The sequence below is a fragment of the Lissotriton helveticus genome, chromosome 5_1 (assembly GCF_964261635.1).
Source record: "Lissotriton helveticus chromosome 5_1, aLisHel1.1, whole genome shotgun sequence".
NCBI lineage: Eukaryota > Metazoa > Chordata > Amphibia > Caudata > Salamandridae > Lissotriton > Lissotriton helveticus.
Window position 1 is genome coordinate 124,898,329 of NC_136065.1, and position 27,492 is coordinate 124,925,820.

At 44.2% G+C, this 27,492-nt stretch overlaps 1 protein-coding gene across 12 annotated transcripts in view; it reads right to left on the reverse strand.

Annotated features, from left to right (window-relative positions):
- The window catches only part of DAB2IP (DAB2 interacting protein), a 1,475,985-nt gene that overhangs the window by 33,987 nt on the left and 1,414,506 nt on the right, over window positions 1-27,492 (reverse strand). For all 12 annotated transcript variants that reach the window (XM_078641853.1, XM_078641861.1, XM_078641852.1 and 9 more), the window contains one exon: window positions 6,484-6,686. In XM_078641853.1, coding sequence (XP_078497979.1) covers window positions 6,484-6,686 — 203 coding nt within the window. The remainder of the gene's footprint in view (window positions 1-6,483; window positions 6,687-27,492) is intronic.

Consider the following 27,492-nt stretch of genomic DNA (forward strand, 5'->3'; position numbering starts at 1 on the left):
GTCACTAATGTCGCAGCTGACGCTCTTTCTCGTTTACAGCTGGACCGTTTTCGGGCGGCTTGCCCCCAGGCGAGAGAGGAGATGACCCCCTTTGCACCAAGGCTTTGGCACATCTTGGAGTGGAGCAGCAATTGAGAGAATTAGGAGAGAAATCTTTAGCGCTGGGTACAAGGAAACGCTATGCGAGTCAACGTGCTACCTTCCTGAAAGTAATCTCTGACTTAGGCTTGCAGGCTCTGGCGCTGGAGGAGAGAGTTCAGGCATTCGTTGTGTGGGCGAAAAAGCAGAAGAAGGCCCACTCATGGGTTTGCGGCCATTTAGCGGCCATTAGTCATGAGGCTAGGTTGTGTGGAGGGAGAGATCCAGCCAAATCCTTTGTGATTAGGGCCGCTTTGAAAGGTTGGGCTCGGGAGGATCCAAGGGTCCCGGACGCCAGGTCCCCCATCGATTTTCCATCGCTCCAGGCTATGTTGCAAGTGTTGCGCGCAGTTGTGCATTCGCAGTATGAAGCGGCCTTGTTTTCTGCAGCCTTCATTCTAGCATTCTTTGGGGCCTTCCGGAGTTGCAAGTTGGTTGCCCGCTCTAAGACAGATGTCTCTGGGGATGCGTTGGGAGTGGGGGGATATAGTTTTGGGGGATGTGTTGTCCATCACGCTCAGGCGGTCCAAGACTGATCAGGTGGGTAGGGGGTCTGTTATCAGGCTCTCCCCCCTGGGGGATCCCCGCTTCTGCCCGGTGTCGGTCCTACGGGCCTTCTTGGCTCTGCGGCCTGCTGGGCCGGGTTACCTTTTTGTCCATGCTGACCTCAGCCCCTTGACTAAATACCAGATGGACAAAATCATGCTGGCCTGCCTGGACAGGGCTGGTCTGTTAGTACAGGGGAAGAAGTTTTCTAGCCATTCCTTCCGCATAGGGGCGGCCACATCGGCCTTCCGCGCTGGTATGCAGCCAGTTCAAGTTCAGTCAGTAGGGCGCTGGGAATCGTCTTGCTATAAACGTTACATTAGGCCTTGATTACGCTCTATATGGAGGTAAAATGTTTGTGCTTCGTTTGCTGTGTTTTGGTGTGGCGTTATTTGTTTTACTTGTGATTTACTCAATAAAGACCCTTGAACATATTGCGTCTTTCTTTGACAGGTTCACGAGTATGGGTCATGAGGCATTCCATGGTCGACAGATTGGCCCGCTGGGCAGCGGTCAGGCAGTGGACCAGCTCCTTCACAAGTATTGACTGTGTGTGGTGGGGTTTCCCGGGCATGCGCTGGCATAGCTTACTCTTCCGACTCCGGGAGGCCCTTGCCTTGGGTGGTCCACCTCCCCTCCACTTGATAATCCACCTGGGTGGCAATGACATTACGTACTTGGGGAAATCCACCCTCCTACTTAAAATGAAGACTGACTTGGGCATCATCAGTGGCCTTTTGCGGGAATGCGAGGTCTGGTGGTCCGAAATAGTGCCCAGGAGATCCTGGCGGGGTGCTAAGTCATGCGAGGCAATCGAGAGGTCTAGGAGGCGGATCAATGCGGCTATGAAAAAGTTCACGCAGCGCAGAGGCCTAGGCTTTATCAAACATGACATGATCCAGGACAAGGTGAAGGGTTATTTTGAGGAGGATGGTGTTCACCTCACGCCCGAAGGCTTAGACCTCTTCCTGCTGGACTTGAAAGAAGCACTCATGAGCAAAGGTTGCAGGTAGTAAAGGTAGTGGTGGTGGGGGGGCCTGTGCGGCAGCGGGTACCACCGCACAGGCTGTGGCGGAGTTACTGGGCGATCCGGAAGAAGAGAGGTGCAAACGATGTACTTCAGCGGGCACATAAGGGTGCCAGAGCCTAACCTGTAACCTCATGGGAGGTGCAGGAATTCGTGTCGGCGCCCCAGTAGTCCTTCAGGCGGTTGTGGGCCTGTGCAACCGGGGGTTTGCCTAGTCACGCCCCACAAGGGGTGTGTCAGTATTTATATTTTAATTGCAGGTGGCGAGAAGCAGCCTGCCCGGGATCGCCCGTAATGTTTACCCACCATCATTACATATGTTGTCTGTAATAAACCTGCAGCAAATTTTTTTCCAAACTAATACGATGTCTGTGTATTATTTTGCATGTTTGGGACATGTGGGGGCGGGGGACTTCCTGTGGCCCTGATGTGACTATGCGCCTGCCCGAGGCCACGCAGGGGCCATAGAGAGGGCGGGCCACTAGTCTCGGAGGGCTGCCCCGCCCCCAGCAGGATGTTCAGCTTCCTTCCCCTCCTCACTGGTTGGAGGAGGCGGCTGGCGGTGATTCTCTTCCGGGGCGGCGCGGAGGGGCCTCCAGGGGTACATAAGTTCCAGCACCCCGTTGGAGGGCCTCTTTGCCGCTCTGGACGCCGTCGCGAGTCTTCGGGACACTCTTTTCCCTCCCTTTCCTCTATCCCAGAGTGTCTGGATGAGGGTGTTGTGGGGGTTTTAATGTGTTCATTTATCGTTGCAGGCGGAGTTACTGGGCGATCCGGAAGAAGAGAGGTGCAAACGATGTACTTCAGCGGGCACATAAGGGTGCCAGAGCCTAACCTGTAACCTCATGGGAGGTGCAGGAATTCGTGTCGGCGCCCCAGTAGTCCTTCGGGCGGTTGTGGGCCTGTGCAACCGGGGGTTTGCCTAGTCACGCCCCACAAGGGGCGTGTCAGTATTTATATTTTAATTGTACAGCTGTTGGGTGGTTCGCCACTGTGCTGTTTGGCTCAACAGGCGGGCAGGTGGCGAGAAGCAGCCTGCCCGGGATCGCCCGTAATGTTTACCCACCATCATTACATATGTTGTATGTAATAAACCTGCAGCAAATTTTTTTCCAAACTAATACGATGTCTGTGTATTATTTTGCATGTTTGGGACATGTGGGGGTGGGGGACTTCCTGTGGCCCTGATGTGACTATTGGAGGGTGGGAGTGAGGGAATCCGTGGACAAGGGCGTCATTGGGTGCCCCAACAAAGACTACCGCCCCGAGGGTGGCTGTTCCTGGTCCACAGCAGAAGCACACCTGTCTGTTGCAGAATGAAGTTTTTGGCGTGTTGTGCGTGTCTTTTGCTTCTCCACCTATGTTCCTTCAAAGGGCGGGCACGCTTCTTGAATGGAGGTGACTTTTCCTCCGTGAAAGTTTTGTTTTACATGATGCACATGATGTTTGTCAGTGGGTAAACAACAGCCCAGCCACGTTCCAATACCGTTCCTGGTTAGGGGCTTCCAGAGGTGCTCTAACAAATGTTCACAGTGTAACCAACCTGTCCTGGTGCTTCATACCCAGGGCCTGTGATGGGGTGTTTCGCGACATCTTCCTGTGCTAAAGACTGCTATGGCCGGTCTCCCGGAAGCGAGAGCCTGGCAGCACACCAGAAGCCCTTTACTAGGGCCATTTTGTCGTGGATGGCAGGCCTTCAACAGAACAACCCTGTCCATACCTGCCCCGCCAGGGGTCCTTTGTCACATCAAAGGAACAGTGAATGCCACAGCTTTAATGTCGGCATCGTCTCTGGGGTGCTTAAAGGGGACACACCAGGAGGATTTTAAAATCCGACCCACGCATTTTAAAATCCTCCCAGTGTGTTTCATTTAAGCATCGGCCACCCTGTGTATAGGATTGTTTTTTATGATCTTATTTATCAATCTGGAAGTGGAAAGCGTTGTAGAGAGTGGGTGTAAAGGTGGGCGAGCTACTGAAAACTTGAGCCTGAAGCTCTGGCTCAGTTCAAGGTCCTGTTGGAACCTCGAGCCCATAACGAGCTGAGCGTACACGTGACTTCTGCTTGCTACCCTCCCTCTACCCAGGACGAGGCGCTACAGCCTGTGCTGCCGACTTTGACACTGGGGCACTGGTGAGCAGATCCATGGTTGAAGACTGAGAGTAATGTAAATAGTTTTGTATTGTGATGATCCTACATTTTGCACTAAATCACTTATGATCTGTATAATGAATGTATTTAGACTATTTGACCGGTTAAAATTTTAATATGTATGTAATGTATTTTATATTGTGCTTTTATGGGTACTGTGGTACCCGACTGAAGATTGACTGACTGACTGACTGACACTGGGGAACCAGGTTGGAGTCTCTGCTCAGAATCCTTCGATTCTGGGCAAATCCACTAATGAATGAATGAATTTAGATTTCTATAGCGCACTTCTACCCTGAGGCCTTGTAGCGCAATCTCCCGAACTCTGAAAGCAATAAATGTTACATTTTGTAATGTAACTTTTAAGCGCTCCAATTTGGCCTTTGGGCTAAGTTCACACTATATAAAAGTGCACAAATCAGTAAAAATAAAGTCTCGAAATAAGGACAAACAAAAATACAACCATTTGCAAGCTGATTTGTATTAAGTAAACCAGAAAATCTGGATAAATCGCTGATTCACTGCTTAAATTGTGTGATCTTAGGCAAATATTTTATTTCAACAAAACTCTTTTTTCTTCATTATCGTGTATAAAAGCACTTTCAGTTATGTGAATTCAGACTCCCTGATATACAAAAACTTAGTGTGTTTGATTTCATACATGCAATGCAGTTCAATAATACTCTGGACCGGGTACAGTGTTTACGTGACAATTGTCTTGCTTCTTAGTGCATTAATCGTTTACGTTTAAAAGTGATTACTTTTAGTAAGTACGCCTCAGTGCAGTGCTATAATGTGAGGTTAGGTATTAAGCGACTGTAACATATTTGACATGTTTGTTGTGTGATTTAATTGCAAACAAAAAGGGCTCGGCTGGTGCACGGGCTCTAAGATCCGAGCTAGACCCCTGACTCGGCTTTGGCTCGGCTCTCCCTGCAAACCACTTGGCTCGACCACCTTTAACCCCTCCCCTGCTGGTGACGGAACCACTCCGTCATCAGCTGCGGTGTTGCTGTGCTGATGGCTGAGCGTTCCATTGAGCGGGCGGGGCCGTGACGGAACCGCTCCGTCATGAGCATAGCGCAACCGCGCCTGGTGACGGAGCGGTTCCGTCACCAGCATGCAGCCGCCGCTCGCCCGCCCCACCCCCTTAGCACTGCGGCGGAATAGCCGCCGCAGTGAAGGGTTTAAAGGGGTGAGGGTTTTTGGAGAGTGCAATAGAAAGACTACCTGTGTGAGTGTGGGTGGGTGAGAGTAAGTGTGTATATAGTGTCTTGCTGACTGTAAATAGTGTGTGTTGGAGAGGTGTCAGCGTTCATGTGTGCGAATGAGAGATTCTGTACTTTTGGTGAGTGGGCGTTGCTGTGTAAAAGACAGCGTAAACAAAGTAACACTAATCTCAACACAACTCACTACATTTGTCGGTGAACAACTCAGTGCATGGTTAATACTGCTTCAAACGTGAACTCACTATGAAAACTGCGCAGCCAAAAGTATGCGTTTTGAGAGACAACCGCATTGGGTGTCAGCAGGAGGACGGAACAGAGTATGTGTGTGTTTTTGAGTGTGTGTGTATGTGTTTGAGAGTGTGTGCGTGAGAGTGTGTTTGTTTTGAGTGTGTGTTTCTGTATAAGTTTAAGAGAGTGTGTGTTTAAGAGTGTGTTTTCGAGCAAGAATGCATGTGTTTCAGAGAGAGTGTGTGTGTGTGTGAGAGGGGGTGGGGGCTTCCTCCCAGCCAATCAGCTGCATGTAGAACACTTTTAAGCTTCTAAGCGAGGGACAAGGGGTCAATTCTGGGGTGTCAGAGGTCAGGGTAAAGGGTGTGTGGTAACACTTCCGCACCTCCAGGCATCATGGTGAATCAGAGTCCACGCAGACAGGGAGGGTTAGAGAGGGAGAGACAGAGTGTGTGAGAAATGGGATGCCTACTGTCAGCAGAAGTGTGTGGCATTCATATAGTGTTTCCCAGAGTGTCTGGGGAATAGAGAGAAGTGAAACTTATGGAAAACAGGAAGTGAGGCGAAAGAGAAAGCCTTATCTGGTCCCATCAGATTTACAGTCTGTCCTCTCCCTATTTCAGAGTGTAGGGAGTCAGCTATAAATAACCCTCTTTACATGTGAAATATAGCTCACTTTCACTGATGAAATATTAATCATGAAAATTCCCTGGGGAAGAAGGCCGTGCTGAAGAGGTGCATTCTGGGAAGGGAACAAAAACTCTAATTGATGTGTTCTCTGAAATCAAAAGAGCAGCCAGGTTTGACAGCCTCAACCCCTTCAAACACCTGCATCTGAACGAACGACAGAACTGGGATAGGAAGCAGCCCATGAAAAGTTTGCAAAACCAGGCCAGATTATATCTAATGAGCCTTGCTCTTTGCAGTGATGATTGGCAGTGGAGAGTTGCCTTCTTTCCACAAGCAAATTTTTAAACAAATGGGCCAAATGCTACATTGTTGCTACAGGCTCTCATGCTGAAGCTAGGAGAATTATTCCCCTGCAGCAGCAAAAGCAAATGAAATGTTACAGACCACTGAGAAACCGTCTGCCCTCGGTATGGCCTAGATCAGGCCTAGGACCGGTTCAACGACTAATGCGCTAAAGACGTGTCGGCCTTTACCTGCTTATAATGCCCTTCATCTGGAGCTCCTTGTCTTCCTGCTGTCTTCGGAGCCGCTCCTCTCCTTCCTCCAGCCTCGCCTGGTACTCGAGGAGCAACTTCTGGGTCTGCTCATCCTGGTTTTTACAGCGGTTCTCGTAATCCTCCAGTTTCTTATTGGACATTCGGAGCTTGTCCTGAAGCACTACGATCTCCTGCTGGTACTGTATAACATTAGGTAAAAAAATAGAGTATGTTACAACCGGTTTTAATGAGCACAAGCATCTGGAAAGCCTGCACAGGACCTATGTTGATGCAAAATTCATCATCTCATTAACTTGGAATGCAACAAGTTTGTACCCAGAGCTCTATAAAGAAAAACAAAAACCTACAAAACATGTTTCTACTACCATTTGTCACGCTACCAGCATCGCAATCGATAGACAGAAGTTCACACTGAAAGAGAGTACAGCACACAAGTCAATGGACACAGTCAACAATCGCTGGCAGACAGGATCCCGCCATACAACACCTAGGCACTGCTCCATCGCTCCCTTTAGAGATGACATCTACCACAAAAGATGGGGTGCCAAAAGCAGGAAATGTTTAGGTTTGCAAATCTTGAGCAGTGCAAGACAGTGCAGTAGTGCAAAATGAGAGTGACCCTCTGCAGCATTTGCTAAACCCCACCACTAGATTTAGACACTAGCGGTGTAGCCATCAGCAGCACCTATGTTATGCCTTAATGACAGTTGGATCATGGCCCGCGTCCCATGTATGGAATCTGAGTGGACTGCACCGGGAGGGCCTAGGAGGTAGAGGTGCCCGTGCAATAGATACAAGGGATGTGTTATAACCTGGTGCAAGAGTGATTTGCACGCATGCACGTTACATGCACAGATGTCCTCATGCAATATACTCTTTATGTCCCTTCCTTTGCCAATAGGTGCTATAACGACAAAACTGATATATTCTGCACAGAATGCAGGTCTGCCGTGCGGATAATTGATAAATTGTGTGAAAATCAGAAATGAAGAAATGACTTGCAACTGAACGTAAAGTGAGAAAATGATTTGAACAAATCCAAAAAGCAGAGTCTGGCATTATCATTTATTTTTTGTGATGTTGAGGTTTCCACTTCCAGTGTATTTTCCAAGTGATATATAGGTGCAGGCTTTGCATCCGCATCTAACGTATTCACCGGAATATAAATTTGTGGACAGAACACTGAATCAATGTTTGAAGACATCACCTCTATGCTATGAGCCACCTCATATTGTAAAACAACAGACACTTTGCAGGTCATTCTGTATGCATTAAAATGGCAGCAGTTGGCAAGGGCGATTGGGGCACCTGTCTATAGCCATTTCTCTATGAAGAGCTCTATAGTGTTAAATACTCAAACAGAGGCTGTCAAGTTCTGCTATGTTCCCTGGATACTCAAGAGACTCTGGGCATCAACCTATGAAAGACGAGTGAGCCACGCAGTAGTGTTGAACCCTCATCCATAAAGCAGTCGAATTTGTACTTAAGGACTGCCTGTAGGGTTCAGGGCTGCTCAGCAACAGGCCATAAAGCTAGTCAGAAGTAGTTTAGCAACGTCTATACTGGCTATTTGATTTTTTTAAAGAAAAATATGGAAAGCATAGCTTTGATCAAGGATTTTGAATTCAGATATACTTCTTGCCAAAATAAGTGTATAGCTATATTATAAATGTTGTATTTTTTGCAACATACTACATGGCGAATCTAGAAGAAAAACAAGTTGCAAAGAATGGCAAAAGCCAGGAGAAGAGAAAACACACCAAAATAAAAGAAAGTAGAATGGGCAAAGTGACAAAGAGGAAAGGCTGAGAAGGGGAGACGGAGTACCCATAGTTGTAAATACGAATTGTTTAAACGCAAAGTCATTTTGCATATCATTTTTTTATGCATACTTTCCTAGTGAACTCCAGTTGGTTGCAGTGATGAATTCAGCATTGTAAAAATTGTATAAAAACAGAAAACAAGAAAGTGATGGCCAGAGTGAACTTGATCAATGCACCCCAGGTTAATGCAATAAGCATGTGCTTGTTGAACCACTGCTTTGAAAGAGCTGAGAAACTGGCCAACCAACCTGTAGATTTCCCTGAAAATGAGCAAAAATAAATCAACCTTAAAGTATATCCTGGTTATATGAACTAGAGCTTCCTAGTGTTTATAAAACAATTTGAGTTCCCAGCTGATAGGTGCAAATCTGCTTCTACCTCCAGCCATTTATGCCCTACACCATACAGGGCATGACACATGAGAAGGGCATCAACGTGTATCTCCAAACCCTTCTGTTGTTGGGCTTGGATCACTGAAAAGGATACCTTATGGTACCAATGGTAAGGTTCGTGTTCTCTGTATCCACGCACTTACTGGCAACCCAACAAAATATAGCGTTCCAGTCTTCCTGCTACAGCCGTGGCACACTTTGCTTCCTAACAATCCAAGGGGCATATTTACAAGGCCCCTGCACCATTGGAGCATCACATTTTTAGACACTCCATTGGCGCACAATGCTGAGCCATATTTAGAAGGCCACGCAAAGCCACCCTGAGTGGCTTTTCTTGGCCTTGTAAATATGGCCTGCCTTCATGCATTACTCTGTGTGAAAGGGGTGTTCCATGGGTGTTGGTGTGGGTGTTCCCCAAAAACACCCATGGATTATGATGCATCCCCTGATTGACAAGGTTTCATAAACCTGGGAATGCAACATATTCCCCAGGGGAGGCGTTAAAGTGGCATAACGAGGAGAAATACCTTTTTTTCTCCTCGATTTTTGCTCTTTCTATGTGTGCTGCATTCTGCAGCAAACTTAGAAGGTGGAAAACGCCATCAATGATGGCTTTTGTGCAGGAAGGTATCCCTTCCTGCACAAAAACAATCACCCTGCAACACAGGCACCCTTGCACATGGTGCAAGGGTACCTGCGTTGATGCTAGGCAGCCAATGTGCACCAGCGCAGAGGGGAGGACAGGGATGCATCGTATTGCTGTAAATACAACGCATCCCTGCACTTTCTTAATGACGCAGCTCAGCGCAGGAAGATGGCTTGCGGCACCATGCTGCATCATTTTCTAGTAAATATGCCCCTCAGGGACATATTTACGAGGAACTTGCGCTGCATCATTTTGTTTGACGCAGCAGCGGCGCTTTCTTTGCTTCATATTCACAAATTGACACATCTAGGCAGATGTGTCAATTTTCCTCAGGATGTGTAGTTTTATTTCTTTGTTGGATTAGAATTAATATAGGTTACGTCGCATTAGAATTAATATATGCAAGGTTGGCTTTCCTTTGTAAAATCCCCCGTAAAAGTGAAGCAGTGGTATTTAGGATTATTTTCCCAAAAATCATGCATCATCGGGAAGTGACCTGCTGCACTTCAGATGCGTCAAAAAACCCATGCCTCTAAAACCCAGGTGTAGGAGTGACGCAGTGGCTGTTGCAGAGGAATTTGACCGGCTGAAGTGACATGAAACAGTGTGATCTGCAATCAAGTCACATCCCATCAACAGGTAAGTGCACACATATGGGATGTAATACAGTGAATCACACATTACACACCATTAATGACTTCTGTCACACATAAGTAGGCATTAATTTCACATTTAACATTAATTCCACATTTGTAAAGTGCAAACTTATCACCCATAAGGGTATCCAGGAGCTGGGGGCCGTCGGGGAGATTAAGTGAGCTATTGCCCAGAGTTACATGATGCTGAGCTGCCGCCAGCGACAGGGCTCGAACAGTAAGCCCTGCGCTCCGGAGTCAGCTGCTCTGGCCGCTGCATCACACCTCTCATAAGTACACAATGCCCCCTTGTATGCATAACATCCAGTACCAATGTAATGGAGTGCAAGAAGAGTTTTTCACCTTTTCACACTCTACTACATTGGTGCCTACCCATGAGGCTACTTGCATCAGTCAAAGCTGTTGCGTCACCTCTTTTTTGAAGCACTGCTGTAGGTGTGTCAGTTTTATGACCAACTACAGCAATGCGCCACTTTTGGGCCGGATGCCTTGCAGCATCCTTCCCACGGATAGGTCAGAATTTCTGACACATCCAGGGGACCATGGAGCCTCGTATTGTAAATACAGCGCATCCATGACGTCGTAAGGATTTTTCATGCAGGCGCAAGAATTTTTGACGCATAGCAGCCTTGGCGCAGTGATAAATAAGGCCCCCAGTTTGAGTCATACATTTTTGAAGATTCTTGGAATCTGCAGCATCATTGATCCCCCAAGACTAAAAACATAACGGGAAAATGGCTATTCTAGTTCCACCTGAAGAGGGGAGCAGCTTCGGCTCTTCTACATTTTCAAACATTCATTTTTTAGATATACTGAGCAGAGGTGACTCAAAACTTCAAATGTGTTTTTGACTTCATGGTTGTGCTCTATATACTCAGCCTCTCAAGATTCCTAAAAGGGACTGGGAAAGAGGAGCACGTCTGAAGTTGGTCTGGTTAATTTCTGAGCAATCGTGAACCCTTGGGAGTAGCTGTGCGCTGTATAAATGTTCATAATAATAATAACCATTGTCAGGTCAATGCCTGTGCCGGTGCTTCAATCGTTCTCACCCCGCTGGGAAGCAGTGATTTATGGTCCATCTGTTGGTTGATTTTTACATTTATAACCAGGGTCTCCGTCAGCTGCTGCACTTGTAAGGGGTCTGATTCCCCAAATGAGCCAATGGTTCTCAAGCGTAGATTTGAAGTTACAAAAACTAAGGGCTCCTTTAGGATGGGCCCTATTGGTGCCGGGACCGTCCGCCAGTGGTGCGTCAGTCCTGCACCGTTAATTAGGATGTCACCGCCACCCTGGCAACCCGCATTCACGACATTGTGGCGGGCGATGGCGGTGTGCATTGGCATGCACAACATGACAGGCACAACATGACAGGCACCCATGCCAATGTTGGGGGTACCATAGGGTTCCCCCCAAGTGCAGCTCCCCATCCCCTCACCCCCCTGGGGGGGGAGTCTCCGCCATGGAAAGGTAAGAATAATGCCACATCATAATATGGATGGTGGTGTCTTGCAGACACCACCACCATATTGTGTCCCTTTTCTGCCGTCGAGATGACGACCAGCGGAAAAGAGGCGGACAGTCTTTCTGTCTAATATACTAATATGGCGGGGGGATAACCAGGGACTTATGGCAGGCGGATCTCCACCACTAGGCCTGCAGGGAGCATCGCCGGCCCAGCGGTGGCGATCCGCCCCCCATCATAATGGGGCCCTATGATATGGACTTTGAATTTGGAAAATATTTTCCAGGCGATCCATATCAGGCTCACAGACAACTGGCTTAAAAAGTACGACATTGGAATTTAAATATTGTTGTTTGCAGTGACCATATTAAAGAAGAAAATATCTGACATTAAGTGGTTACATGATGACACACAGTTGCTGCCCCAAGACTAAAACCAATACCCTTAGGTTTATCATTGATTCTGTGATCATGTACCAACAGGTCAAGGACATCATCACATCCTTTGTCACCTAAAATCTCTTACGAGTAATCGATCTATCTGGTTCCACCCAATTAGAGCAGTTTTGGAGAAAATAAAAGTCTGCATTCATATTCCAATCAATTACAGCAGTTAAAATGGTGCTCCAGTGTAGACAAACCTTTCCTCAGTCCTGCATCACTAACAATCACCAACAATAATCATTCTAGAATGCTGCTTTGTCTGATGTCAGCTTGCGCTTTGAGACATATTGTGACATCATTCACCGGATGTCCTCTTAAGGTACCGCCAAGCATGCCCCTTTTTGCAGCCAATCACTGCGTGGATCACATCACCCCTAAGTACCGTACCTTCACACCAATCACATTATGACTTAAATTACATCCACACCTGCCCACCTTCCCAATTGGTCATAGCACGTTAAAGGGCATTTTTTTCAATCAGCTTGAGCACTTTCCGAGCCACCTGGGATTTGATTGAATTTCTAAAATAAATAAAATCATAGGGAATGTGGCATTGATTCAGCATTAAATAGACGGCACATAAGTGCCTCATTCACACCATTACTTTTAAGAGCGTGGACACATTAATATTCCTGCCGAGCTGTGAATTGGAAGCTGGCCCGACGCTTTTCGCGAGCTTTCAGAAGGTACTTAGAGCTAATTGCACTCAATCTATGACTCACAGATCCGAACAAACTCTGCTCACGACGGACTGCCGAAATCAAAAGCATGGCTCACAACAAACTTGGACAGGCTAGAAATATGAAAGCGTGAGGTAAAAACCAAATGGACGTTTGGCCACGATTTACCACCTTATTCAAGTTTTGTGGACCAAAAGCTCCTTAGAACTTGGCAAGATTCTCTAACAGGAACAATATTGAGACTGTGAAAGTAGTCTTACGCTTGAAGCCTGCAGACTAGACACTGGTCACGCTGCACGAGTGAGCATATATATTTATTTGTATTCTGGTCTGCTGTATGGTTGCATTTTTGGGAATTGATGCATGGGTGTTGGTATACCCACACCACCATGAGAACTGGGACTGTATTATACTAAGTGCCCTGGGGGAGCAACGGGCATGCGCACCCGCTTTATGCACCCCAATGCATTGTGGTTTGACAGAAGGGCCCTCTGACACTTGCAAGGCCCCTTTTGTTGTATCGATAACTCCCTCGATACACCTGCATCAGCATGAACTCAAGGGGGCGTTCTCTCATTTACTCGAGGGCTTATCCAGATGAAAAAAATTAGCATTTTTACCAGAGTCATATTACAGATGTGGGCCGAGAGGGCCAGAAGGGACACTAACTGTGCCACATGGAGATAACAACTCCTGCATTCCAAGAAGTTGCCATCTAAAAGGAAGAAAAGAGACATCCCCCTACCGGTGGGTGCAGTCACTCACGGCACCTGCCAGCATAGGCATCTCCGCCTCCCCTTTGAAGATGCATGCTGGGTCGCCATCTGCGTTGAAAGGCGGACCAGTGACGTCAAATAATTGGCCCCTATTTCCACTGTACTGGAGGCAGTGCATTAACTGTATTAGGGCACACCGTACCATTCTGGGGACATTTAAATGTGCGCTGTGGCAAACAGGGAAAGTGCACCCTTAATTTAACCCCTTGGCTGGGGGAAGTGAGGGGGGAGCGCTGTGCCGCCATGCTCATGACGGAACCACGCTGTCATGAGCCACGGGCGGGCTGTGCTTATGACGGCGTGGTTCCATCACGACTCCGCCCACTCACTAATTCGCCTGCACAGGTGGGGAATCAGTGCCGCATGGGCGTAGCGGCCGCAGCATGACAGAACCATGCCGCCATGAGCACACGCCGCCCGTAGCTCATGACGGCATGGTTCCGTCATGAGCAGGGAAGGGGTTAATGTGGACACTGGAGATGGATTGGCCATAGGCACATCCATGTCAAACTAATTAAATCAGTGACATTTCTGCACCTCCTGGAGCTTATTAATGACAATGACCTTCTTGCCGACTTTCAAAGTCAGTTTTCATTCATGTTGCAAGACCGAATATTACTACATCATTTACTCATACGTCAAGCACAAGCAAATGAAATTGATGCTGTTCAACCTCCCGGTAGCATTTCATAAGGTATTAGACTTTTACAAAGGCATCCAGACAAAGCCAAGGGCTGGATAGTTATGAACCTTTTGATGTATTCTCAAATTGTCCTCCACTCACCTACCCTCCTCTTCTTCCCTCTGTGGTCCATCAGGGCTCCTTTAGGGCTACTTCGCAATCCAAGCTCTATCCGAGCAAAAATTGTGCAAAGTCACTTTTTGTCATCGACAAGATTCATTAAGCACTGCCTATGTCAAAGTTGTCTGGTGAGATGGTCCTCATTCTGAGATGGTCGGTAATTGGAGAGGCAGGTTCTGAGCCAGAGATACTGATAACAGCTGGTATCACCTCAGTTAACAGCCACCACAAATTACTCAACCTCAGATAGTGGAAAACATGAGTGCCCTGGAATTACCATGCCAGTTTCTATAGGCAGTATCCTGATTTCAGTCTTTTTACAGCGCAGGTGCAAAATCTGCACAGTAAATCCTTGTGTGTTACTGGGTGAGTTCCCACATACCACTATGCATAACTCAGAATAAGAGCCAAGAAGCATGTAGCACTTGAGACTTGGTCCCACTAAGCACACACCCAGTTGAATAAAGACTAAAGGAGGAAGGAAAACACGTTCAACAGCAACAAATTCACCGTCTCATTCATTATGGTATGGAATCACTCCGCTTTTTATGTGTACTTTTCAACCCGTAGTGTGGTTCTGAATACTAGACAGATCACAGCAGAGAGACAAAATTTACATTTACTGTCAGGAGTTTGTCTGTATGGAGCCAACATTAGCTCTTCATCTTTGCTGCTGAGTAAGTACTTCCTAAAGTTTCTTTCATATGATGCAAGTTCTTTGCCTCCATGAAAGATCTCAACATGACTTTAGAAAGGGAATTGGACAGATGTGCTGTTCCAGATATATTTCAGGAACCACACTGGTGACTGAGAAAGTCAATCTTGCTTGTGTTTTGATTGGGACATTTGAAGATTCTCTTGTGAACACAAAGCTGTACCTAGTGGATACTTCTGGTCAGAGTACCCTTAAGAAAGTAAATATCTTTTTCAAGGAAGATGTGATACAATGTAACTGTCTTTCCTGGGCGCAGACTGAGATTTAGGATAAAAAACAAACGTAAATGAACTGTCAACTATTGGTGAAGTATTAATCACTCAAACATATTTCCACCAGGAAAATAACTCCATAAAACAAACGTAAAATAAACCGTCTCAGGATTAAAATCCAATGTTCTCCAACAGTTGAAAGCAGCTAAGCTCTGAACTCGGTTGTATGTCACAATATAGTTCACTGTTACATCCAAGTACCATTACACTGCCAGCACTACATCTCTTACCACTATAGTGTCTAGGTAAGTTTCATATGTATTTTGCAACTATGTTGAATTCTACTACGATAACACTATCCCTAACCTCTTTCTTTACATCTACTTTATATGATTAGTTTTCATTCTATTTGTAACCAGAATCTCTTTTGTGCATTTTACATTTTGTGCATAACCTAGCCTTCAAATATAGTTGTTGAAATGTATTAAATCACCAAACATTTGAATATTTAATTAATCTACAAATATTGTTTAGTGTAAACTATTAACTTTACAATAAATTAGAATTCTTACACCATAATTGTGTGCAGCATAATAATTGGACATTGTTTTATATCAATAATAACCCTTTCTTTAAAAACATTTAAAAAGCCTCAACCTCACATTTAAATATTTACATGGAAATTATTTTATTATAATACAATATACCTAACTTTACAATCTATCTAATCGTTACTTTATTTACATTAATGACTTAAGTTCTGCTTTTCTATATAATGTATATATTTACTAGGGAAATTGTTTATAAAGTTAATTTAACAATTTTAAATTAAATATATGTATTTTAATTAGTGTATCTTAAGAACTCCCTCCTGGATCACCTGTTTATTCATTAATTTCTTTTATTAATAATATTTGCATTACATTTGTATTTTTGCAATCAATAATGCTATTTCAAAGATGAGTTAGTCCAATATAAATTAATTAATTGTTTTCTACAAGTATATAATTAACGTTTCTCTATGGGAACACTGAATCACTCTTCTTAATTTCTTACTTTATGCAATATATTATGTGTAAAGTATTTTTTTTCATTAATATCCATAGATCCAAATTACTTATACATGTAAATTAATTTATGCTTTTTATTTGATGAGTAAGTTCACTTCAGTTTAAAGCAACCATACAATATAGTGATGTTAGATATCATCTAAACATGATTATTTGTAAGATCAGTTAACATTGAACAGCAGGCTTGCATACACGTCATGGGTAGGGTTTTAAAATAAATAAATATATCTTCTCCCTTTACATTTGTAAGCTCTGATAGAGGTGGTTTAAATATTTGATGCACAGATCGTCCAAACCAATAATTAATTTAATTAAGATGTTTTTAATAACTCAGATCACAGATTTTTTGAGATGCACCTATCAGGGACATATTGACCCACAATGTAGTTATGTGGATGTGGGGATGAAGTGATGGTCAGGCGATGTAATACATGCAAGTAATTATTTCCTAAACTCAAGTATTTTATAATTAAAGCTGGCCTGTCCTGCCTGGTAAGGAGAGGGCCGGGCAAGGTTGGTGCTGAATGCACAGAAGGTTACCGGTCAAATATGTTAGGATGTGGGCAATGTTGAGCAGTATATTAGAAGCTAGTGTTAGAGTGGTAAAAAATTAGATGTGAGTTACAATGTAACTCCCCTTTTTACCACCCCAATCCTCGCCTTACACTGTTTTGCACATAGATCGACATAATTATATGAATGTGTTACCCATGACCCCGTCATTTCCAAAATATATATTGCCCTTCCCTAAACCAGACAGACACATGAATGAATGAGTTAATGAATGAATTAATGAATGAATGAAAATATTTGTAGAGCGCTCTACTGCCGAGACGTCTTGGCGCTAGAGAGAATGAACAGACCACAATGCAATCAAGGGATTATTGTTGAGTAAAGAGCCAGGTTTTGATTTCCTTCCGGAACAGCATTCTGTTCGTTCCTTTTCTCAGGTGACCAGGAATTGAATTCCATAATCTAGATGCGAGAAAGGAAAAACGTTTTCCTCCCCATCTTGCTTTCTTTACCTTGGGGAGTTTGATCAACCCAAGCATGGCCGATCTTAAATCACGCGTAGGTGTATAGGGGGAAAACAAGGACTGCACACCCTCTGCCCCACCTCCAAACAGGGCTTTTTAAACCAGGCAGAGTGATTTAAACTCAATGCGCCGTCGTACCGGGAGCCAGTGAAGTTGTCTTAAGGCGTGTGAGGTAGGGTGATGTTTAGGTAAATTAAGTAAAACTCTGGCTGCCGCATTTTGAAATGATTGCAGTTTAGCCAGTTGTCTTACACCAGCTCCCAAATACAAAGCATTGCCATAATCAATTCTCGAAAGAATTGTGGCGATTATCACTCTTTTCCTCAAGATGAGAGGAATGAACGGAAGGATTTTTCTCAGACGTTTAAGCATAAAAAAGCAGGCTGATGATAATTGGTTGATCTGGCCAGCCCAGTCCAGTTCTTTGTCAAACATAAACCAAGATTTCTGGCTTTATTTACTGGCACTGGGCAGGCCCCTGCTGAAGATTGCCACCAGTGCTGACCCCAAATGGCAGCTTTATGACCAAACTCTAAAACTTCAGTTTTCTCTGTGTTCAATTTTAGAAAGTTAGCGTTCATCCAGGTCATCAAAGCCGAGATGCAGTTAGAGAATTCAACGGCCATGACATCCTCTGCCTGGGTTACAGATACTATCAGCTGGGTGTCATCGGCATATGACACCAGCAAGAAGCCAAGACTCTTTATTAGTTTTGCCAATGGGGCAACATAGATGTTGAAAAGAGTGGGGGATAATGCAGAGCCCTGAGGGACTCCTCCCGGTAGCAAAATTTCCTCGTGTGTTTTATTGCTGTTTTTTCCATAGTTAAGATGATTCCTGGCAGCATTATACTTGCCTGCTTTCAGAGTGAATGGTGTTTGGGACTGATCCTTTACCATATCTGTGTTCACTAAACTTGAAAGAGCTATATAAGAACTTTCATATTTTATTTTATAGTTTTAATGTGTTTTATGCTATTGTTTTAAAGTATTTTATTGTATTTTTGTCACTGCCTCCAGACAGTAGTAAAGCTGCTTAAAACAAGAAAGGATGGAACTGAGGGAAAAAACAACAGCCACTAAGCAGAGAGCAGCCACCCCAGTAGCGATTGCACTGCGAATGCATGAGAGGCAATAACTGGCCAAGACTGAACAGCTGGTGGAAGGACATATTCAAGCATTTAAAGTACATTAGAAAGTAATTTTTGAGGTAAAAGTTCAGAAAGCAGGAGTTTCCTTCGGTCGAGACTTGAGACTGCGGCCTTTGGGTGTTTGGCCAGGGGGTAATGGATCACTATCATGGCCAAATAACATAGTATTTCGAACCAAATCTTCTGGTGTACAGGAAAACAGAGTGGGGACTTCACCGCTTGGGCGAGTTGTTAATATTATTTGAAGCCTACTTTCAGATGATTTAGCAAACTCTCTGGTCAAGTGTTCTGAGTACAACTCAACTACATCACAACTCTGCTGCTCTAGTCTGTCTGACAGAGTTGGACATATTTGCTGCCTGTCACATAATTTGTCAGTGGAATGATTGACAGTCCTTTAAGGTGAGCTAACATCACATCATATTGTCTTCAAAAAATGCCAATCTGGAGATTTTGAGGCATGAAGGGTCAGTGGAATCTTATAGCAGAACAGCTATTTATATACTTTCAGGATTAATCAGTTGTCGCTCATCCTTTGTTGAATTTCAGCGGGACATGACGCAATGTTGCATACCCGGAGCCGTAGGTGCTAATCTGAGCTCACCTGCCCATTGTACCATGTTTAGTCTGGCCTATATCTTTTAAGGACCAGACTTAGTGGCACGGTTTATACATTGAAAACTGCCGACAATGTGTGTCATTGGGACATGCTACCACATACAGTACTCATTATCCAGAGAAGTCCCACCCCCAATTTAACCCGATCTCAGCACTTTAAGATGAAAGAGTTCAGCAGCTCTATTTCTCCTATATTTCACATGTATGAACCCAAAAGCAAAGAAACAAAATTGTGATGAACATTGTTAATGCTTTCTCAGTTTCAGTTCATCTGTAGAATTGAGAAGGAAACTAAAGGAAGGCATTTGATGTTCTTAACTCTAGCAGCAAGTCATTTGTTACATTGCTTTATTCTTGGTGCTGGGTTTGTAAAGAGGTCTTTAATTTATGAACATAGAGAACTGAAAAGTGTGTTTTTAGACTCCGAAGTAAGATACCCACGCCCATTGAGTGTGGTCCCCGGCCACCTTCTCATCGCAGCCCACTAGTAGGACGGTGGGAACTGGAATGGCTGATGCAGATTATTTCCAAAGGCAGAGCGAGCTATCAATGCACAACCTGTGAATTCTCTAGTGCCCCTAAGATAGGAGGATTTTGAGACATGCTCTGTCTTAGAATTGATTCCTTTTCATGTAATGAGATTTTGTGCAGTGAGGCACCCAGCTGGAAATCTTTTCTGATGGCTGTACTGCTGCTAGACTCGGATAAGAAAAGATGAACCGGCAGCGGGCTTACATGCCTGCCAGGAATGGCCAAGTCAAAGCTCCGAGACTAACCACCGTGCAATATTATCCTACCTTTTGCCCGCTATCGACAAAAGACATGTAACCTGTATATACCAAGGATCTATTATCAATCTCACTGAAAAAGAGCTTAAATGCATGCTTATATATAGGTGTCCATCATTGTCAATGCCGCTGAAAGTGTTCAGACATACATTATTAAAATCCCCATTGCTAATACCACTGAAAAATGAGCCAATGTGGCTGTATATATCCTTTAAAATAAAAATCCCTGATATAAAAAAACCTGGAAATGGGTTTAACCCTTTCACAACCATAGATGGGTAAATCATTTGTGAATTATAACAAAAAAAACAACTATTATCATAGGTGCAAAAAATAGCTGTTTCTATATGATATACCTTTAAACAACCAAGGAAACACCACTCAAGTACTGATTTTAAATTGTATAGTGCACAAGGATGCATTTAATTTGAATAAGCATTTATTAAATAGCAACTTGAGCCACCCATGTTTGCAGCAGGTGGTTCTATAATTGAAAATCAATAGGCTGTGGGTCAGTTGTTTACTAAGGTAGGTGACGTGGGATATTTCATATCACAGAGATCTACTTCTTGATGTAAGATCATGGATCCTTGTGAGAAAATGATGGTCATCCCAAACACCCTTGCAAATTGTCATGGCTCTTTTACTCACCTTCAGCAAGGAATACAAATTTGAGGATCTGTTTCTTTGCATTGATAGTGCAGGGTATTTTCAGTCAAATGCCATCTTTCCCTATTTAACCTGTTGGCTGACGGGAGCACTACCTGCCTGGTGCTGCGAACGACCGTTGGCCGCTGTAGCCCCGCCCGACCATTAAAACGCTCGCACCATGGCGGTATTGCCGCCGCAGTTAAGGCGTTAAGTCTGTCTTCATGTACTCCCCTGGATTATGGAATGGACCGGTCGGGCTGTTCCAGGGTGACGGCAAGGGGCTTCTTGGAAGTATAAGGCAGATTTCACAGTCTGATGTCCCAGACCCACACAAGGAAGATGTCAGCCAATTTCTAATGCTGGGCCAAGAGCAGCTTGTGTATCAGAATGATGCACTCAGTACCAATCAGGCACGGCCCGTGCAGGGCGTTATACCGGGGCGGTGACGTCAGGCGGGGGAGGGTCAGGGTGGGGGGTTGTAAAATGCGGGATATGGACCATTACAGGTAAGTACCAAAAAAAAAAATTTTTACAAATTGTTGCCCGCGCTGCATCACATTTGGCGATGCAGCGCAGGTAACGAAATTCGTTTTATTTCTTTTTTTTCTGTACTTACCTGTAATGGTCCATATCCCGCATTTTACAACCCCCCACCCTGACCCTCCCCTGCCTGACGTCACCGCCCCGGTATAACGCCCTGCACGGGCCGTGCCTGGTACCAATATGTGTCAGGGACAGTCTTGGTCTGCACCCGGAGGTATGCTAAGATGCTGCTACTCAATTATTTTAGCTTGATTGGATTTGATCCAGATTAAAGATCCAATTAAGGCCCTGCACCATCATTTACCAAAAGCCTTCTTTCAAAGTTCATCTCTTGCTGCCACTTTTGGCTTCGCTCTATAATTTATTTCACAGTTGAGTTGAACGCTTCAACATATAACATTCTACCAAGAGGCAGGGCCTAACAGGTTAATTATTACAAGTGTATGTCCCCTTCTATGTGAGATAGTTAAAATCAGATTATAATAGGAAGGAATCTGTTGTAACTTGAATCTTCCTGCTGCTCAGCTAGAGTGCTTGTGAAATAGAATGTTTGATGATTGGAATGTTGCTGTGCTGTGAATGTCAGTTGAGTGAGGGCTGAGCAGCAGGACAGCTGCTCCTGATGGGGTTACATCATAACTTACTATCTTAATTAATAAAGCTACTTAAGAATCCACAGTTCCAGCATCTTTTGATTACTTCATTTGGCGACATCTGGTGATCACTGTGAAGAAGAAACTACGCGTGCAAATTTAAAAAAAGTATCTAAAAGGAAAAGGAGTATTGGAATGGAACTAAGAAAAGAGGAAAAGAAGTAATATCCTGATTTGTTGAAGAACCCGTGCGTGAAAATTGAAGGAATATTAAGGACATTACAGAGAATCGACCGTTACTAAAAGTGAAGTCAAGACTGGTTGGGAAAAGAATCCTGAAAGGTATTGTTAATTGGAAAACAACTCGAGGTAAATGACTTTCTGTTATAAGTGTGTCTGGAGTGTCGTCTGGCAATTTAACCCCATCAGTGACCCGGTCATCGGTCGCCCTGAAGCCCAGGTTTGCCAGACTCATGACAGTAATTCGAGCCTCGAGGAAATGTGTGTGCTGACTCTGCATGATCTTACAGCGCAAATCAAAGTGGTTAATGCCAGCAGAACTGTTTGAGAGCCAGATTAAATTCAGCCCAGGTCTTTAGTTGTTTTGAAGTTGGCTGGTTATTCGGGGGCATTAAATCGAGCCTCGGAGAAGAAGTGAAGAGCATTTGTCAGCTCTCTATTGATTTGGGAAAGTAAGAGTTACTGCCTTGGTAGTGTTTACTTTTAAATTCGAGCTGCTTTCGTATACGTCAAAAAGGAAAACTAAGTGAACACAGACTGCACTTGGATTACTTTGCAAACATTGGGAGACCGACCGAGTTGTGCTGCAGTGGAATCCTGACTCTCCGGTGTTTTCAAGTTGTTTTCCTATTTTCTGCAGCTGATTGAGAGTGTGAATTTTGCCAAGCACAACATACAGTTGGTTTAAGTGCGTCATTTGAAACTAGGCAGTAACGCTTACGAGACTCTGTTGCCTGGAGGAATGCCGTCACCGTCATCCTTCATGGGTTAGAGGCCGCAGCTCCTGGTGACTCATTTAGTTGCGTGCTGACGTCTTCACGTCTCTTTTATTTACGTCATGGCAGCAAATCGTTTTGTTGCCTAGTAACGCGAAGGCAGCACGGAGAAGAGAGGCGACGTGAACTTTTTACTCTTCGTGTGCACACACTGGGGCTGTTGTTGACTTTTGTACATCTACAGCAAATTTAATCGTAATGTTTGCCTATAACCTTCATAAGAAGTGCTGCATGGTTCCTTGATACTTCATTGGACATTTGAGTGGGAAAGGAACAGCGTAATAGTGCAACAGTGTTCATTAAATCAAGGTTTAAACGACCTGCCTCACAGAGGGAATTCGTTTTGAAGAGTAAAATTGACTCAAGTTACAGGAACTGCACAAGGGTTTAAGAAACAGCAGCGAGTTTATCAATTAAGAAGAAGATGTACAATAGTCGAACTGTGAGCCCAAAAGTGTCTAGAAAAAAGTGTCCCAGAACTGGAAATGCAAAAAAAAAAAAAAAATGAATGTTGTCAGAAGTTCATGGTGTGTGTGTGATTATGCTGTATATGATCACTCCTTGGTTGTGTTGTTTGATTTACTAAGAGCTGTCCCACACTGGTAGTGTGTGTGAGTTGGCACCAGGGTTGTTGGGCCACTCATTAGCTCAAATAGGAGGTGTTTATGCTGTATATGATCACTCCTTAGTTGTGTTGTTTGATTTGCTAAGAGCTGTTCCACACTGGTGGTGTATGTGAGTCGGCGCCAGGGTTGTTGGGCCACTCATTAGCTCAAATAAGAGATGTTCATGCTGTATATGATCACTCCTTGGTTGTGTTGTTTGATTAGCTAAGAGCTGTTCCACACTGGTGGTGTGTGTGAGTTGACGCCAGGGTTGTTGGGCCACTCATTAGCTCAAATAGGAGATGTTCATGCTGTATATGATCACTCCTTGGTTGTGTTGTTTGATTTGCTAAGAGCTGTTCCACACTGGTGGTGTGTGTGAGTCGGCGTCAGGGTTGTTAGGCCACTCATTAGCTCATGTAGGAGATGTTTATGCTGTATATAATCACTCCTTAGTTGTGTTGTCAGATTTACTAAGAACTGTCCCTCACTGGTGGCGTATATGAGTCGGCGCCAGGGTTGTAGGGCCACTCATTAACTCAAATAGGAGATGTTTATGCTGTATATAATCACTCCTTGGTTGTGTTGTTTGATTTACTAAGAACTGTCCCTCACTGGTGGCGTATGTGAGTCGGCGTCAGAGTTCTTAGACCACTCTTTAGCTCATGTAGGAGTGTTGGTGTGCAGTGGCAAGGCCACACGTCTGTTAGTTTATTTCGCCAAGTGTTGTTTCGTGACTAATATTGTGTGTGTGTTGGTGTGCAGTAGCAAGGCCGCACATCTGTCAGTATATTCACGACAAATGTTGTGTGTGAGTTGGTGTGGAGTTCGTCACTCTTTAGCTCGTGTAAGAGTTGATGCGCATTGTTTCCTGATATTGGTTGAGTTAAGTTCGTTCCTTTGTGTCTTGCTAGTTATGCTTGTATGGCCAACTTGTATAATTAGTGGCATAAGGATGTAGGATGAAGATAGTTATTTATTTCAGGAATCCGTTTTAGATTGTGGCGTGCGAGTTATGTTAAAATATTCTGTTTTGTGTTGTCCATTTGTACTTTAGTGCATTGTTTTAATATCTTTGACTATGTGTACTAAAGTGCATTTTAATGACAACCATTTTATTGCCCAATGCAATTGTACTCATAACGAAGGGAGATATGTTGTAACTTGAATCTTCCTGCTGCTCAGCTAGAGTGCTTGTGAAATAGAATGTTTGATGATTGGAATGTTGCTGTGCTGTGAATGTCAGTTGAGTGAGGGCTGAGCAGCAGGACAGCTGCTCCTGATGGGGTTACATCATAACTTACTATCTTAATTAATAAAGCTACTTAAGAATCCACAGTTCCAGCATCTTTTGATTACTTCAGAATCCATATGAACTTTATGAAATTTATGATGAAGGTCTTTTCAAATTAAATCTGAATGAGACTGTGAGGGATGCATCAGGACAAAGGGTTCCCATAAAGTTTATTCAATTGGGAGTATTTGTTGGGAACTACACATTCTCATTGCAAGACGTCCACAGACGGGAGGCAGAGCAGAGTGGAAGGGCAATACATGAATGCAGAAAGAGAGAAAGTGGGAGAAGATGAGGGGAGACAGGGAAGAGAGAGCAAAAATAAGTGAAGAGATAAATATAATGAAAATTCAATCGAAATGGACACGAAAAGAAGAGAATGAGACAAATGGCAGAAGAGAGAATCATCAAAAATCGACAGAATTCATGAATATTAGGTGGACGAGTGGGCTGTGCATGAAAATATAAGACACAGGAGCAAAGGCATGCCGTTTTTATCTGCAATGATGGAAGATGTCCCTACAGGAACTTGATAAAAGGCCAACCATTTACATATTTGTTTCCATATTATGCTGTGCAGTTTCTAATTTTATGGCAAGACCAGAGGCTCCTCTTATGCTGTCTCTCAACTTGCTTTGATGAACAGCAGCAGTCAAGAAACCAGAAAAAAACTACATGTCCCATGAGGCCAAGGAACAAAGGCCATTGGTAATCAGAGGACCATGTACACATCAGGAATGAGGAACTGACTTAACTTGACTGCCAGCAACCCTCTCTCTTTTATTACTGCTCACAGTCAAGATAAGTATACTTTCATTTGCTTACATAAGTATTTAATTATACATTTGTTTTTAATGTGAATTGCCATGTTATTGTTCAAACGCTTGTTCTTTCACACCTCAGCATTGCTCTGTTTCGCTTTTTATCTCCTTTCTATGTGCTTGTGCGCATCTCACATCTCTTTATCACACCGTTCCTGTGGTCGCGAGTGCCATTTATGGTGATACACCATGCATTTTCCTTAGTTTTCTCCTCGGAGCTCTGTTTATTTTTCTTCAGCTTTTTACAGAGCAGTTTCCTTCACTGACAATGAGCCACTGGCTTCGTCAGGCTCTCTTTATGAGAACACACCCCGGGGGCGCGTACGGGCCTTTCGTCCGCCTCTCATAGGTTCGCAACATCGTGTTTCCTCCTATGGGGAGGTCCATCATGTGAGGTCTGTGCAGACAATTAACCCTTTCCTACCACCTCATAGTTTATACTGTTTTACTGTGTTTTCACAATATATAGTTGATTTATATAATTTTTTATTATGGATTCCAACAATTCTTTCTCTTTTGAGGAAAACAATGATAATGAGCAGGACTTTAAGTATAATTTAAATGAATGTATTCATTCCTCTGTGGCACAAGCTGTTTTGGATTCCATGTCTAAAGTTACTATGAAATGTGCAAATACTGTTCTCAGTTGGATATTACAATCCAAATTGGCTCTATCTGCAGGGGAAAGCAGAAATCAGTTTGTCGTTTACCGCCGTTTCAAAATGGAAAACATTCTTCATCTTCAAGATGATCGTCTTCAATTCGATTAGATGGTTCATTTGGATCTTCAGGATGCCTATCTTGCCATTCCTATTTGACACAATCACAGAAAGTTCCTCCAACTCCAATGGGCGGGAGAGAGTTAGCAGTTTTCTTCTCTCCATTTTTGCTTGTCTTCCACACCATGGTATTTTAGCAAACTCATGAAACCAGTTGTGTCTTTTTGCAGGTATCAGATTGATCATATACCTAGACGAGATTCTCCTAATGTGCCAAAATCTGCAAACTCTTCACATGCAAATTCACATCACATCCTCTCTCCTTTCGGAACTGGGTTTATCAGGAACAAGGACATCTTTGATCTAGTTCCTGCTCAACAAATGGAATTTCTTGGTTTCCACATAAATTCCATAGACAAAACAATTCACTTACCCTACACCAAAATTCCTTCAATAAAATCAGGACTTCTTGACACTCCGAGACTGTCTGAAATTTCCCTCAGATCTCTTGTAAGTAAGTAAGTAAGTAAAAGATTTTATTGCACAATTATTTAAAATCATTGCAATATGCACGTACAAAAAAATGACTGTTTAAGTAAAAAAGAATTCAAATCTGTAAAAATAGGCTGTCGGATTGGTGGGTAGGGAAAAAAGAAGGGAAAACAGGAAAACCAAAGAAATATCACTTAACAGGGCTTAAAATTCAAGCTTAATGAAATGGTTGAGTCCAGGAATTAATTTCTATACAAGAATGACTGTTTAAATAAAGAGAGAGTTCCAGACTATTAAAAAAAGCTATAGCACCGGCCTAACTGGACTGAGCCCACCGAACACCCGGGTGGTGCCGAGGGTGGTGTAGAGAGCTGAACTTATTGTCTATGCCCCTGTCTCCGTGCCATGTGAATTCTCCCAGGGTTCCATACTTGAGTGCCTCTATTTTCTGTGTGTTCTCTTCTCCCTTTAGCTCTGTCGGGGTGGCGGGTGGGACAGGGCCTTTCCTCCTCCGGGGTCTTTTTGTAGAACGGGGGTTTTTGGGCGACAGGCACACTGCATGTTGGGGTGGCTTTTTAGCTTACTGCAGGGGTGCAGGGTGGGGGGTGTTTTCCTGGATGTTGGGGGGTGGGTTGGTGGGGTGTTTGAGGTTCGTGTTTCGTTTTTTCAAGGCGACTATCTTGCTAATGGAATTTTCAATGTCATGCTCAATGGGGGATGGTTCCTGCATCACTCTGTGGGATGGGGGGTAGCGGGTTGAGGTTTATTTCGTGGAATGTCAATGGTCTGGGGGATCGTATAAAAAGGGGGGTGGTGTTGCGATGCCTGCGACGTTTGTCTCCCGATATTGTTTTTCTGCAGGAGACCCATCTAGTGGGTAATACTTGTCGTGCAATGAATAGGTGGGGCTATCGCCTTGTCGCGCACTCAGGGTTTACTACGGGTTCCAGGGGGGTGGGCATCCTTGTCCGGGCTTCCCTT